Source organism: Loxodonta africana, chromosome 3 (genome assembly GCF_030014295.1).
Source record: "Loxodonta africana isolate mLoxAfr1 chromosome 3, mLoxAfr1.hap2, whole genome shotgun sequence".
In the NCBI taxonomy this organism is placed as follows: Eukaryota; Metazoa; Chordata; class Mammalia; order Proboscidea; family Elephantidae; genus Loxodonta; species Loxodonta africana.
In genome coordinates this window covers 1,165,609-1,180,989 of record NC_087344.1, presented here as the reverse complement: position 1 = coordinate 1,180,989, position 15,381 = coordinate 1,165,609, and the positions used below count along the sequence as shown (strand labels likewise).

The 15,381-nt window shown below is 52.6% G+C and overlaps 1 protein-coding gene across 2 annotated transcripts in view; it reads right to left on the bottom strand.

Moving 5' to 3' along the window:
- Positions 1-15,381, bottom strand: part of APC2 (APC regulator of WNT signaling pathway 2) — a 24,722-nt gene extending 9,341 nt beyond the window's left edge. Inside the window, exons 1-13 of one of the 2 annotated variants that reach the window (XM_064280106.1) lie at positions 14,278-15,381; positions 13,397-13,487; positions 13,129-13,309; positions 12,312-12,420; positions 12,094-12,210; positions 10,698-10,775; positions 10,421-10,519; positions 9,536-9,932; positions 8,916-9,011; positions 7,818-7,957; positions 7,341-7,418; positions 6,904-7,020; positions 6,140-6,354 (exon numbers count right to left, since the gene is read on the bottom strand). In XM_064280106.1, coding sequence (XP_064136176.1) covers positions 6,140-6,354; positions 6,904-7,020; positions 7,341-7,418; positions 7,818-7,957; positions 8,916-9,011; positions 9,536-9,932; positions 10,421-10,519; positions 10,698-10,775; positions 12,094-12,210; positions 12,312-12,420; positions 13,129-13,309; positions 13,397-13,487; positions 14,278-14,418 — 1,859 coding nt within the window. In that variant the 5' untranslated portion in view covers positions 14,419-15,381. The remainder of the gene's footprint in view (positions 1-6,139; positions 6,355-6,903; positions 7,021-7,340; positions 7,419-7,817; positions 7,958-8,915; positions 9,012-9,535; positions 9,933-10,420; positions 10,520-10,697; positions 10,776-12,093; positions 12,211-12,311; positions 12,421-13,128; positions 13,310-13,396; positions 13,488-14,277) is intronic. The other variant, XM_064280105.1, reaches the window with a different exon arrangement.

The following is a 15,381-nucleotide window of genomic DNA, read 5'->3' as shown; positions in this document are numbered from 1 at the left end:
GGACTGGTCCCTCCTGATAACGTGTCCGAAGTATGAGAGATGAAGTCTTGCCGTCCTCCCTTTCAAGGAGCACTCTGGCTGTACTTCTTCCAAGGCATACTTGTTTGCTCTTCTTCACCAACACCATAATTCAAAGGCGCCAATTTCCCTTCGGTCTTCCTTATTTGTTATACAGAATTTGCTTGGATATGCAAAAGCAAGTTTCAGTCACCTACGGATAACGAGTCTTCCTCCAATCCTGATGCCCCGTTCTTCTTCATATAGTCCAGCTTCTCCGACTATTTGCTCAGCATACAGATGGAATAGGTATGGTGAAAGGATACAACCTTGACGCACACCTTTCCTGACTTTAAACCGATCAGTATCCCCTTGTTCTGTCCGAACAACTGCCTCTTCATCTATGTAAAGGTTCCCCATGAGCACAATGAAGTGTCCTGGAATTCCCATTCTGCGCAGTGTTATCCATAGTTTGTTATGATCCACACAGTTGAATGCTTTTGCATAATCAATAAACACAGGTAAACATCTTTCTGGTATTCTCTGCTTTCAGCCAGGACCCATCTGACATCAGCAATGATATCTCTGGTTCCATGTCCTCTTCTGAAACCGGCCTGAATTTCTGGCAGTTCCCTGTCGATATACTGCTGCAGCCGTTTTTGAATGATCTTCAGCAAAATTTTGCTTGTGTGTGATATCAATGATATTGTTCTATAATATGCACATTCCGTTGGATCACCTTTCCTTGGCATGAGCACAAATATGGATCTCTTCCAGTCGATTGGCCAGGTAGCTGTCTTCCAAATTTCTTGGCATAGACGAGTGAGCACCTCCAGCGCTGCATCCATTTGCTGAAACACCTCAATTGGTATTCCGTCAGTTCCTGGAGCCGTGTTTTTCTCTAGTGTCTTCATATGCTACCTCCTGAAATGGTTGAACGTTGACCGATTCTTTTTGGTAAAGTGACTCTGTATTCCTTCCATCTTCTTTTGATGCTTCCTGCGTCGTTCAGTATTTTGCCCATGTTGTTGTTTTTGTTAGGTGTCATGGAGTCGGTTCCGACTCATAGCGAACCTGTGCACGACAGAACGAAACACTGCCCAGTCCTGAACCATCCTTACAATCGTTGCTATGCTTGAACTCATTGATGCAGCCACTGACAGTCCACCTCGTTGAGGGTCTTCCTCTTTTCCAAGCACGATGTCCTTCTCCAGGGACTGATCCCTCCTGACAACACGTCCAAAGTATGTAAGAGCAGTCTCACCATCCTTGCTTCTAAGGAGCATTCTGGTTGTACTTCTTCCAAGATAGATTTGTTCGCTCTTTTGGCAGTCCATGCTGTATTCAATATTCTTCGCCAGCACCACAATTCAAAGGCATGATTCTTCGGTCTTCCTTATTCATTGTCCAGCTTTCACATGCATATGATGCGATTGAAAATACCATGGCACCTTAGTCTTCAGGGTGACACCTTTGCTCTTCAACACTTTGAAGAGGTCCTTTGCAGCAGATTTACCCAATGCAACGCATCTTTTGATTTCTTGACTGCTGCTTCCATGGCTGTTGATTGTGGATCCAAGTAAAATGAAATCCTTGACAACTTCAATCTTTTCTCCGTTTATCATGATGTTGTTCATTGGTCCAGTTTTGAGGAGTTTTGTTTTCTTTATGTTGAGGTGCAATCCATACTGAAGGCTGTGGTCTTTGATCTTCATTAGTAAGTGCTTCAAGTCCTCTTCACTTTCAGCAAGGAAGGCTGTGTCAACTGCATAATGCAGGTTGTTAATGAGTCTTCCTCCAATCCCCCTGCCCCGTTCTTCTTCATATAGTCCAGCTTCTCGGATTATTTGCTCAGCATACAGATTGAATAGGTATGGTGAAAGGATGCAACCCAGATGCACACCTTTCCTGACTTTAAACCAATCAGTAGCCCCTTGCCCCATCTGAATAACTGCCTCTTGACCTGTGTACAGATTCCTCATGAGCACAAATAAATGTTCTGGAATTCCCATTCTTCACAGTGTTACCCATAATTTGTTATGATCCACACAGTCGAATGCCTTTGCATAGTCAATAAAACACAGGTAAACATCCTTCAGGTATTCTCTGCTTTCAGCCAGGATCCATCTGACATCAGCAATGATATCCCTGGTTCCACGTCCCCTTCTGAATTTGGCCTGAATTTCTGGCAGTTCCCTGTCGATATACTGCTGCAGCCATTTTTGAATGATCTTCAGCAAAATTTTGCTTGCATGTGATATTATAAACCAGGGATAAAAATTTTTTTTTTCTTCAGTTCTTTCAGCTTGAGAAATTTATTATAATGAATACATTCAATATATCTGAAACAGTTTAAGCACTTAAGTACTAAAGTAAGTAAATTTATTTTATAAACAAAAGAAAGCCCATTGCCATTGAGTCAGTTCTGACTTATAGTGACTCTATAGGACAGAGGAGAACTGCTGAAAAGGGTTCTCAAAGAGCGGCTGGTGGATTCGAACTGCCGACCTTTAGCAGTTCTTAGCAGCTGAGCACTTAACTGCTGCACTACCAGGGCTCCAATTTATTTTATAGGTAGTATTATTATTTTAAATATGTATTTAATAAATAATACGCTTATTTGTTTTTAAGAATACAACTTTAGTATAACTGCTGCACTACCAGGGCTCCAATTTATTTTATAAGTAGTATTATTATTTTAAATATGTGTTTAATAAATAATATGCTTATTTGTTTTTAAGAATACAACTTTAGTATAAGTATATAAATACTAAAAATAAGTAGTTAAAAAAATTTGTATACAATACACATTATTTATTATTGGTATTATTTAATAAGCAACTATTTAAATATATTAGAACAAATATTTATGCTAATAAACAAATTAAATGTGGATATATAAAGTGAGCAAATATTATTTAATAATAAATATGATTTACTATTAATATTATTTAATAACCTACACATTTTAGGTAATAAATAATATTTTAATATTACCCTTCTATATCTAAAAAAATAGATATAGGGTCGCTATGAGTCCAAATTGACTCGACGGCAGTGGGTAGGATCTAAAAAAAGCAAAGGTGTCACTTTAAGGAGTCAGGTGCCCCGACCCAAGCCATTGTGCTTTCTATTGCCTCATATGCATGCAAAAGCTGGACGATGAATAAGGAAGACAGAAGGATTGATGCCTTTGAACTATGGTGTTGAGGAAGAATACAGAGTACATCATGGACAACCAGAGGAATGAACAAACAAATGTCTTGGAAGAAGTACGAATGCTCCTTGGAAGGGAGGTTGGTGAGACTTTGTCTCATGTACTTTGGACATGTTGTCAGGAGGGACCAGTCCCTGGAGAAGGGCATCAAACTGTGTAAAGCAGAGGGTGGGTGAAACAGAGGCGGACCCCCAGTGAGGTGGACTGACAGACACAGTGGCTGCAAGAATGGGCTCAAACACAGCAACGACTGTGAGGATGGTGCAGGACCAGGCAGTGTTTCGCTCTGTTGTCCACGGGGTCACTGTGAGTCGGAACCGACTGGACAGCACCTGACAACAACAATTAAAAATTAATAGATAATATTTATTATTTGTTTAAAAAAACTCCCTAACAACATATCTAAATACAAAAACAGGTAAATTTTGTTTATTTTAATAAATAATAAATGTTATTTGCTGTTTAATTTACCTAATAAATACTGTTTTAATAAATTTATCACAAAATTTAAGTCTAAGCACATAATTACAAAAATTAAGTTTTTTTGCATATAGTTAATACTGTTAATAATGTTATTAACAAATAAATATTTTAATAAATAAAAAATTAGTACAATACACATGTACTAAAAACAAGTAATTTAATTTTTTTTTAATAATACACATTATTATTAAGGTTAGTTTAGTTTATGTAGTTTATTTTAATCAATGACTTTTTATATTAAACAGAGTTTAGTTTAAGTATGTAAGTACTAAAATGAGTAAATTTTATTTATTCTGCTAATTAATATTTATTCATTTATTATCAATAATTTTATTATTATTAAGTGTATTATTAATATTCAATAAATATTTTATTTATTTTAATAAAACTGTACTATAAACATGTCAGTTCTAAAAATAAGTAAATTTTATTTGTTTTAAATTATTTTAGTCATTATTTTTATTTATTATTAATATTATTTAATAAGTACTATTTTTTTACTATTTTTTGTATTTTATTTATTTTAATTAGCAAATATTTTCTTTTGATAAACAAATTTTAGTATAAGTATATAAGTAACAAACTAATATAATTTAGTTTAATAAATAATGAGGATTACCTACTATTACTAACTCATTAATGTTTTACTTTAATAAATTTTAACATAAATACATAAGTACTAAAATATCTAAATTTTCTTTATTTATAAGTAAGTGATTATTATTAGTATTATTTAATAAATATGTTATCTGTATTAATAAACATTTTAACATAAATGTTAAAATAGGTAAATTTTATTAATTTCTATAAATAATATTTTACTTATTACTTAATACTATTTATTTTAATACATTTTAATCATCTTAAATTTATAGCACAAAAATATAAGTACTAACATAAGGAAATTTTATTTACTTTTATATGTAAAATAGTGTGGGTAAAAATTTTATAAAGTATTTAATAAACAATTTTTATTTTAATAAATTAATTTTATTTTGACCAAAAATCTTAGCATATAGAAGTACTAAAATAAGTACATTTTATTTCAATAATCAATAAACATTTATTATCATTTAATAAATAATAGTCTTATTTTAATTAAAAATTTAATTTTGATAAATTTTAGCGTAAGTACTAAAATAAGGAAATTTTACTTAACAAATAATAAATCTTATCTATTAATTATTATTGCTGTCGTCCTTAGGTAGGCATTGTCAAGTAGGTTCCGACTCACAGTGACCCCGTGGACAACAGAGCGAAACACTGCCTGGTCCTGCACCGTCCTCACAGCCGTTGCTGTGTTTGAGCCCATTCTTGCAGCCACTGTGTCAGTCCATCTCGTCGAGGGCGTCCCTCTACTTTACCCAGCGTGATGTCCTTCTCCAGGGACTGGTCCCTCCTGATAACATGTCCAAAGTATGTGAGAGAGTCTTGCATTCCTGGCTTCCGAGGAGCCTTCTGGTCGTACTTCTCCTGAGACATTTGTTTGTTCTTCTGGCAGTCCACGGGATATTCACTATTCTTCACTAACACCATAATTCAGAGGTATCAGTTCTTCTTCGGTCTTCCTTATTCATTGTCCAGCTTTCAAATGCTTGCTTTTTAACCCTTTAAAGAAGTCTTTTGCAGATTTGCCCAGTGCAATGCGCTGTTTGATTTCCTGACTGCACGTCCATGGATGTTGGTTGTGGATTCAAGTAAAATGAAATCCTTGACAACTTCAAAATTTTCTCCCTTTATCATGATGTTTCTTATTGGTCCAGCTGTAACAAACTGACTGATGAGTGATGGCTTATTATTAACAACCCGTTAAAAGAAAAAAAACCTGAGGCTGTCCAGCCGATTCCGACTCATAGCTATCCTATAGGACAGAGCAGAACTGCCGCATAGGGTTTCCAACGAGCGGCTCATGGATTCAAACTGCCCATCTTTTGGTTAGAAGTCAAGTGCTTAACCACTGTGCAACCAGGGCTCCAGTCTATCTGTACTGAAAATAAACTTTATTTCATTAAACCATAAAAAACCAAACCCTGTGCCATCAAGTCGATTCCTACTCATAGAGACCCTGTGGGACAGAGTAGAACTGCCCCATAGTTTCCAAGGAGCGCCTGGTGGATTCGAACTGCCAACCCTTTGGTTAGCAGCCATAGCACTTACCCACTACACCACCAGGGTTTATTTCATTAATAAACATTTATTATTATTTAATAAATAAGTAATTTATTTTAATAAATTTTTAGTATGAGTATATCCCATGTAATATTTAGTATATATATAGAACAGAGATTTATACCTGGGGACAACCAGAAACAGTCATTCTCTGGATCCCGCGTGCGCTGCCTTTCCCCACCGTTCCCATCGGCTGGACCCACAAATCTCAGCACCCCCCCGGCCCCCGCCGGCTGCCGCCTCCCTGCGCTCTCCCCTCCGCCGGCGCCTGACCTGTAGTCCTCGCGGGTGGCGATGAGGCTGGACACGTTGCGCAGGATGCCGCCGCCACTCTCAATGATGGCCAGCGAGTTGCTCTGGCACCTGTAGGTCAGCGTGCTCACCAGGAAGCCCAGCGCACCGTCCACCTGGCAGATGGCCGCCTTGTTCTCTGTGCTGTGCGCCGACAGGTTCCACAGGGCGCTGAGCACGCTCTTCAGGGTGGACTCCTGGGGGCAGGGAGGGGCAGTGACCCGCAAGCAGAGGCACCCAGACACGTGTTCCAATCAAAAGCAAAAGTCGTTAACAATGAAACCAGCCACCATGGCATCTTTGTGTTGCCCCAAGCCAGTCTAAGGCTTTGTTTCGCCCCCAGCCCATCCCCGACCAGTCCCTTGAGTCTCGCTGCCCTGTGGCAGGTGTTAAAGGGCTGCGGTGGCTCCCTCGCCCCCAGGCATGGGGTCCCTGCACCCTGGCCCCCTCTGCCATGTCCCTCCCCACTGTGCACCCTGCCCTCTCCACAGTGCCTCTGCCCCCTCAGGACTTCCCCCCTCCCCTGCAGTGTCTCTGCCCCCTCCGCACTGCCCCCCGCCCCCTCTGCCCCCTCCACAATGCCCCCCGTGCCCCCACCCCCTCAGCGCTTCCCACCCAGTGTCTCTGTCCCCCCCAGTGTCTCTGCCCCCTCATCCCTGCCCCCCTCCACAGCATCTCTGTCCCCCCCGCCACTGCCCCATCACTACTTTCCCCTTCCCCTCCGCAGTGCCCCCTCCTGTGCCCACCTTGGTGGCCCGAAGGACACACTGCATCAGGGCGGTCATGCTGCCAACCTCTCTCAGCACCTTCTTACTGTTGATGTCCGCACGCCAGGACAGGTTCCTCAGGATGCTGGACACCACCTGAGGCCGAGCACAGGTGAGCTGGGTGGGCCAGGAGCCAGGTGGGCAGAGACCAAGGGGCCGGGGGCCTGGGCAGGGTGGGCAGGTGGGACCGAGGGGCCTAGGAAGGGCAGGCAGGTGGGACCGAGGGGCCTGGCTGGCTCCCATGTGAGCCGCTTCCCCTCCGCCATCAACCCCTGGAAGCAATGGGACTACAGAGACTGGGGTTCACTCACAGCTGGAGGAGGGTGGAGGCCCTCACCACCCCCGCTGTGCCCAGGAATACCTCTGGCCTGGCCCCTCCATAGCCCCCAGGGCGCCCCTGTGGGTCCCGCCGGTACCTGGTGGAGCTCCTCGCTGTCCGAGCCCAGCTGAGCCACAATGGCCTCCATGCAGCCCCTGCGTGCGCACAGGGTGGCCTGTGGGGGGCACATGAGGGTCACAGCGGCCACGAGGCCCTCACCTTCCAGCTCTTCCCATGTGAGCTAACCACCTACTGCATGCTGGAGTGCAGACTACCCAGCCTCCACCTCACTGCCATGGGGGAGAGAGAGCAGGTACCCCACTGCTCAGATAAGGAAACTGAGGCTTGGAGAGGTGCGGGTCCAGCCTCTGGATCCAGAGGACCCCACTCTGATGTCACATGGGTTCTCCACAGAAGAGGGCCCCAGAGGATGAGCCCCCACCCGGCATCCTCTGGGCCTCAGTCTACGCATCTATAAATGGGGGACAGCCATCCTTGCCACTCAGGGCTGTTCTGAGGCTGGGGTGAGGGCTCAGGAGGCTTGGACAGTCCCAGGGCCCTGCCTGCCAGTCACCTTGTTGGCGACATCCCCGAAGGTGAGGTTGGTGAGAGTCATGCCGGCGTAGCGCCGCAGGGCGAGGTTAAGGGGGTCACGGGTCATCTTGTGCATCTCAAAGTCCACCTGCAAAAGCTCGGCCACAGCCTGCAGCCCACCTGTGGGGATGCGGGAGGGGGCATAGTACAGCCAGGGATGTGTCCAGGCAGAGGGGGACCCCACCTTCTTTTCCCCAGCCTTGGGCCCAGCCAGTCCTGCTTAGGTACCCTTTCCTGCCCTCCACCTTCCCCGCATCTGTTCTGCAGGAAACATGTAAAGCCCAACTCTGAGGACACCTCCTCCAGGCAGCCTGCCCTGGGCTCTCCCTGCTGCCACCCTTTGGTCCAGGGAGAAACCTTGTCAGGTCTCTCCACCACCCACAGGGTCAACAGACCCCTGCACAGTCCGTCTGATACCTTTCAGCTGCCACGCCACCTCAATCCAGCCCTTATACTCTAGTCACACTTTCTCTGCACAGAACCTTTGCAGGTACTGTTTCCTCTGCCCAGAACACCCATTCCATCCCTGTTGGACAAGGCTCCTGGCTTCTGCTTCAGAGCCCAGCTTGGCAGTCCCTTCCTCAGGGACACTCCCCTGACACCTCAAATGAAGACCGCCTCCCACCTTTAAAGACAACACATTTCTGTTGTGTAAAACCACCCACTTTGTGGGTATTTTGTTACAGCAGACACAGGTCCCAAGCCCAAAACTTCTCAAGGTCCCCCCAACACACATGTGTAAACTGCACAAAACCAAACCAAAGGCACCCAGGAGCTCTGCCTCTGTGCGTGAGCTTGGACATTTCACCTTTGCTGTCTTGATTTCCCAACCACTTCCCCGTTTCCTGAGCCCCGGACAATTACGGCTGTAAGGCTGCCCTCAGGGACAGATGGCCAGCAGGACAGTCCACTCATAACACATGCTGTGTGACCTCAGGGAGTCTATATCCCTCTCTGGGCCTTGCTGCCAGGCCCCACGTGGACACAGATGACCCAGCCCATGTCCCCACAGAGAGGTGCTGATGGCTGAGCAGGGCCCCAGGAGGGCTCCCTGGAGGAGATGAGGGGGTACACTTACCCAGCTCGTTCATGGCCCGTCGGTACTCCTCATCAAAGGACAGCTTCATGATGGCACAGGTGGCCTGACAGATCTGTGGCTCAATGGGGACAGGGGCTGTGGACCAGGGACAGGTCAGGGAAACATCCCTGAATCCCTGCCCCTCTGGCCTTCCCCCCCTCACCGGCCAGGATCATCGCAGGGCTTTGCAACCTGCACGAGGTGGTGGCTTGGAGAGCCCGGGCCTCCGTCACCCTTCTATAAATGGGGTAACTTTGGTGCCAGCCTCACCCACCCTGCATTAGAGGGGAAACAGCACATGTATGGTGCCCAAAAGCCCTGGCCAGCTCTGAGCTGTCCTTTGTCATGGGTTAATTTTGCAATCCGCTGCAAAAAATATGAATTCTCAAAGCTTGCACCCCCTTTTCATGGGCTGCCCGCTACCCACCCACCCCTGCGTGCAAGGGCTGTTTCACTAGCATGCACTCAGCCCCAGGTACAGCCAGGGCAGCCATCGCTGGTGCCACGTTGTCAGGCAAGGGCCCAAATGACCTCGGCGTGCATGGCCCAGAGAAGGCCGCGTGACGATGCGCCGATCGCGCGCCTGTTGCGCCTAGGCAGCCCTCGAGGCCTGCACTCACCGCCACCTGCGCCGCCTGCGTCCGAGCCGCCATCGCGCGCGCGCAGCCAGTCCCAGCAGGTCTCGCAGTAAGCCCGGACCTGCTCCAGCACGTGCAGCACACGCATCTCCTTGCGCGCCAGGCCCTGGTCCGGCTGCGAGAAGACGATGTTGTGCAGCGCCGCGTTGGCGCGCATGCGCGCGTCCTTGGCACCGGGCGCCCCGAGGGTCCCCGCGCCGCCCCCGGTCCCCGGCCCAGCCTCAGCGCCATGCAGGATCTGCAGCAGCAGCGGCAGGCAGCCCGAGCGGCGCATGGCCACGCAGCTCTCGGGCGAGCCCGACATGGCAAGCAGCGTCCGCGCCGTGTCCTCCTGGTCACGTGTCGCCAGCATGGACAGCAGCCAGAACACCACCTCCACCTGCGACGTTGGGAGAGAAGCAGGGTCACGGGAGTCTCCACCACCTGCTTTCCCTGGTCAGGATGGACCTGGGGCGTCAGGGGCCCCCTAAAACAAGAGTAGTCCTGTGACCTCAGTGCACCCTTACCAGCCTCACCACCGTACCCCCCTCCCCCTGGTGGGAGGCCCACACACCTGGGGGGCTGAATGGGTGGGGGCGACAGAGACATACATACTCTGCGGAGATGACCCCAGCCCAGGAGGGTCAAATGCTACCTCAGGGGTAGCCCCCCCCACATCTAGGAGTATAGACAGGACCGTCTAGAGTGCCCCCCAAACATACAGGACAAGTATCTTGCCCACCAGCCTCACTATAAGCCCCACACCAGGGTGACCCATCGAAACCTGGGGGTCTGGACAGAGACATCTGGGCTCCACACCCAGCGGGGGGCCGGCCTGCCTCGCCGTATACCCCAGCCGGCTGCCCCCCACCTAGACCCCGCCCTCACCTTGCTGTTGCCCGGCTGAGGGGCACCATCGTCGGGGTGCGTGGGGACCTCCGTCTCAGGGTCCTCGTCCACGGGCACCGACTTCACCGCCAGCAGGGCCTGTGGGGAGAGTACCAGGCTTGGGGGTTCACCCTGGGTGTATCCCACAAAGCCGCCAGACTGCCGATGCTGGCCCGTCGTCTGAGTTACGATGGGAGAAGGGGGAAGCTGCAGGCCGACTGCCGGCCCTGGGCAGGTCCCGGCACCGCCCCACCTGGCCGTGGCACCGCAAGCGTACCTGGGGCTCGGTCTGCTGCACCCGGTCCTGGGCCTCCAGCAGCTCCTTGTCAATCTGCTCCAGGCGAGAGACGCGGATCTGCGTGGGAGAGACGCGCGCTGGGCCACTCTGCCCAGGCTCTGACCCCGCCGTCCCCACTGCGGCCCGCCCACTGCCTGGAGCCCACCCGGACCTTCCAGGACTCCACCCACGTTCCCTGATCTGGCTTTACCCAGCGTCTATACCCAGCCCCCAGACTGACTCCACTCACTCTCAGATGCAGTCACGCCCACTGACCAAATCAACGCCAACAGCCCGTTCAGATCCTGCTTCAAAAACCCATTGCTGTTGAGTCCATTAGAACTCATAGCAACCCTATAAGACAGAGAACTGCCCCATAGGGTTTCCAAGGCTGGAATCTTTACAGAAGCAGACTGCCACATCTCACTGCCGCTGAGCAACTGGTGAGTTCTAACCACTGACCTTTTGGTTACCAGCCTAGCACTTAACCACTGCACCACCAGGCCTCCTTGGAGCCGCTTCAACCACCGCTTAGATCCCTTCCCGTTTACGGCTCCACCCACAGCAGTCTCAGCCCTCTGATTCGCCCACCAGCACATGGCTCCGCCCCCTAACCCAGACTCCACCCACAGCAGTCTCAGCCCTCTGGACCACCAGCACATGGCTCCGCCCCCTAACCCAGACTCCACCCACAGCAGTCTCAGCCCTCTGGCCCACCAGCACGTGGCTCCGCCCTCTAATCCAGACTCCACCCACAGCAGTCTCAGCCCTCTGGCCCACCAGCACGTGGCTCCGCCCTCTAATCCAGACTCCACCCACAGCAGTCTCAGCCCTCTGGACCACCAGCACGTGGCCCCGCCCTCTAATCCAGACTCCACCCACAGCAGTCTCAGCCCTCTGGACCACCAGCACGTGGCTCCGCCCTCTAATCCAGACTCCACCCACAGCAGTCTCAGCCCTCTGGCCCACCAGCACGTGGCTCCGCCCCCTAATCCAGACTCCACCCACAGCAGTCTCAGCCCTCTGGACCACCAGCACGTGGCTCCACCCCGTAATCCAGACTCCACCCACAGCAGTCTCTGCACTCTGATTGGCCCATGGTATATGTTTCCACCCACTTCCCGACCTGGTTCCACCTAGCCCCACATCTGGCCCCACTCATCAACTGCATCAATTCGGATAGCTTGTTCAGACCCTCTCCAACCACTCTCTAGATCCCGCCTCTTCCTTCTAGGACTCCACCCATAGTGATCTCTGCTCTCTGATTCGCCCAAGGCATGTGACCCCGCCCACAGCGGTCTCCGCCCTCTGACTCGCTATAGATATATGGTTCCGTTCACTCAGCCAAGCCCCGCCCACCTCGCCAGCGCCCCGCCCCTGCCTCCCCGCGGTTCACCTGCGCGCGCTGCACCATCTCGTCCGAGGTGCCGAAACGCTCCTCCATCAGCGAGCGGATGTGCTGTGCCTCGAACTCCAGCTGCTGCCGGATCAAGTCCATCTGCATTGAGAACTGCTGGGAGGGCGGGCAGGCCTCGGTGAGGGGGCGCCCGGGCGGGGGTCCAGCGCTCCCCCGCCCCCGGGCCCCCCAGGTCCCCCGGCACCCCAGCCACTCACGGTCTCCACGTGCGGCAGCTCGTCCAGGCGCTTGGCCAGGCCCTGCAGCTGGGAGAAATACCACAGTTTCTCCTTCTCCTCTTTCTCGATCTCATTCAGCAGAAAGCACCTGGGGGGGCAAGCACCTGTGTCACAGGTGTGTTGTCCGTTTTGAGGTTGGCCTGCCAAGTTTCCCGGGCAGCATGGCAATGCCTCCCCTGGTGGGGCTCCCAACACTCCGGGGGAGGGTGGCTGGCGTGTCCTGAGTGGGCCCCAGAAAATGAATTAAAGGGGCGAAAAGTAGCCCTTCATGAAGCCTTCTCCGCAGAGGAACTCTGGGTGGGGCTGTTCTGTTCAGCACTTGCAAACTGTCTCCCTCTCCCCAAGACAGGCAGGCTTCAGGCTCCAAGCGCTCCAGGCGCCACAGACTCCCCTCTTAACCACCCGGTAGGGAGACGCTGCTACTCCCATTTTTCAGAGCAGGAAGTCGGAGGCTGGAAGGGGATAGGGGACTTGCCTGAGGTCACACTGCACAAGGACTTGATGCCAGGCCCCTCAGGTACTGCCTTGTCTGAGCCCACCTAACCCAGCCGGGCTTAACCCAGCCACCCAGACCTGCTCCCCTCTGCTGGCCCCAAGCCCAGCTTCCTTGGGCCTCGTCCCTCTCTCCACAAAGGTTGCCTTGAGCTCCTCTGGCTCCAGGCCTGCCTCTGAGCCCTGGGGCCAGCACAGCCCTGTCCCAAGCAACGCCTGTGTCTCCCGGGAGCCATCCCCTCTGCCAGGAATCCCTGTCCTCTTCTTTGTCTCCCACTGAGGCCATGAGGCTGCACCGTCTCACCGTTCCCGGTCTAGCTCCTCCAGCAGGCGGATGGTGGCCCGGCTAGGCTCCCCGACGCCATCCTTGGAGGGCCCAGAGCCATGGAGGGGACTTCCCTCTGGGCTCCGTGTCAGGAGCTCAGGGCCCAGGGCCGGCGGCTGGAACTTGAGGTTGTACAGGCTGGAGATGTCCATTTGCAGGGCTGGGTGGGGAGGAGGGCAGGGCGGTGGTCAGTGGTGGCCCAGCCCCTCGTCTTCCCAGCCCCCGCGGGGCACAGGGGCGACCTCACCTTTCAGCTGCTCCAGCACCTCCGTCTGCCCCGAGGATACCAGCACGCGGGCCTCCTGTTCCAGCTTGCCCTGCAGATGCTGCAGCACCTCCTGGGGGCAGAGGGGGCTTCAGCGCCCGGCGCTACCTGCCCACCTCCAGGGCCCAGCCCCTAGCATCTGCCCCTGTGGCCCAGCTGTGTCCCCACCCAGCCCTGTTGTCCCCGTGGCCCAGCCGTGTCCCCACCCAGCCCTGTTGTCCCCGTGGCCCAGCCGTGTCCCCATCCAGCCCTATTGTCTGTGTCTGTGGCCCAGCTGTGTCCCCATCCAGCCCTATTGTCTGTGTCTGTGGCCCAGCTGTGTCCCCATCCAGCCCTGTTGTCCCTGTGGCCCAGCCATGTCCCCATCCAGCCCTGTTGTCTGTGCCCATGGCCCAGCTGTGTCCCCAACCACCCCTGTTGTCTGTCCCTGTGGCCCAGCCGTGTCCCCATCCACCCCTGTTGTCAGTCCCCGTGGCCCAGCCGTGTCCCCATCCACCCCTGTTGTCTGTCTCCGTGGCCCAGCTGTGTCCCCATCCAGCCCTGTTGTCTGTCCCCGTGGCCAAGTCCTCACCCACCTCTGTTGTCCCCATGCCCCAGCTGTCTCCCTGTCCAGCCCTGTTGTGTCTATGGCCCAGCCATGTCCCCACCCACCCCTGTTGTCCCCATGGCCCAGCTGTCTCTCCATCCAGCCCTGTGGTCAGTCCCTGTGGCCCAGCCATGTCCCCATCCAGCCCTGTTGTCTGTCCCCTGGCCCAGCTGTGTCCCCATCCAGTCCCTCTTGTCTGTCCCCGTGGCCCAGCTGTGTCTCCATCAGCCCCTCTTGTCTATTCCTGTGGCCCCATCCAGCCCCCCCACCGCCCCACCTTCATGCCCGATGTCTCCGTCTCCAGCTTGGACAGGTGGCTCGAGTTGTCCCGCAGCTCCTGCCTCAGGTGGCTGTTCTCGGCCTTCAAGGCCTCCACCTGCCGCACCAGCTGCTCGTACGATGCCACCGAGCTCGCCATCTTCAGCTCCTGCAGCGCCTGGGGCCAAGTGTCAGAGGTCACTGAGAGCCTGGGGAGGGGATGGCCGGCACCGCGAGACAGCCCCCGCCCTAAGTCCCAGCCTTCCTGCCAATCCCGTGGTGGGTCTGGCAGGAGCAACTGGCATGGCTGCCTTGGGGAATCCAGGCACAGACGGCATGGCAGATGGAGTGACAGACAGACAGAGACAAGGGGACAGGGAGGCAGGGGCAGAGCCCCAGACAGACCCAAACAGCCCACGGCCGATGGATCGGCCCCTCAGAGCCAGTCTCCCAGACACACGTGCCGACAGCCAGACGGACAACAGAATGACAGCTGAGGCCCTCCCCTGGAGAAGCATGCCCACCCACGAGCTGACAGGTGGAAAGGCAGAGTGGACAGACAATAACAACACCGTGAAAGCTGATACCGCCACCTGAGAGAGCCAGGGAGAGGTTGGTGGGGATGGCCGGATGGCTGGACAGGTGGACCCAAGCCCACCATGGCCACCTCGGAGGCCGGGATCCGGGATGCCCTGCAGTCCCCTACCCTCCCCCTCCATCAGAGGCTGGGCCCACAGGAGCTACCTGAGCACTGACAACCCTCTGGCAGCCCTGGGCTAGCCCCCACCAGCCCCCACTGACCCCTGCCCCATGGCCTCCTCACTGCCATCTGCGCCCACTTCTTTGTGTCTTTGGCTGTCCTTGCTCACTCCAGCCCGGCCTCCTCCCTCTGTCCAGCTGGCTGTGCCTCCTCCCTGGACATGGCCCTCCTGCTGGAGCAGGCCCGCCCCCAGCCCCTGCCTCTTTGTTCCCTTCCCATCCACACGCACCCCCTCCCTCCGCCTTTGTCTGAGATGCACCAATGGTAGCCAGCCCCTCCACCACCTCCTCCCGCAGCCCCCTCCCCAAATCAGCCCCACCCACAGGGCCCACCTCCTCTCCCTCCCTTCTCCACCAGTGAACT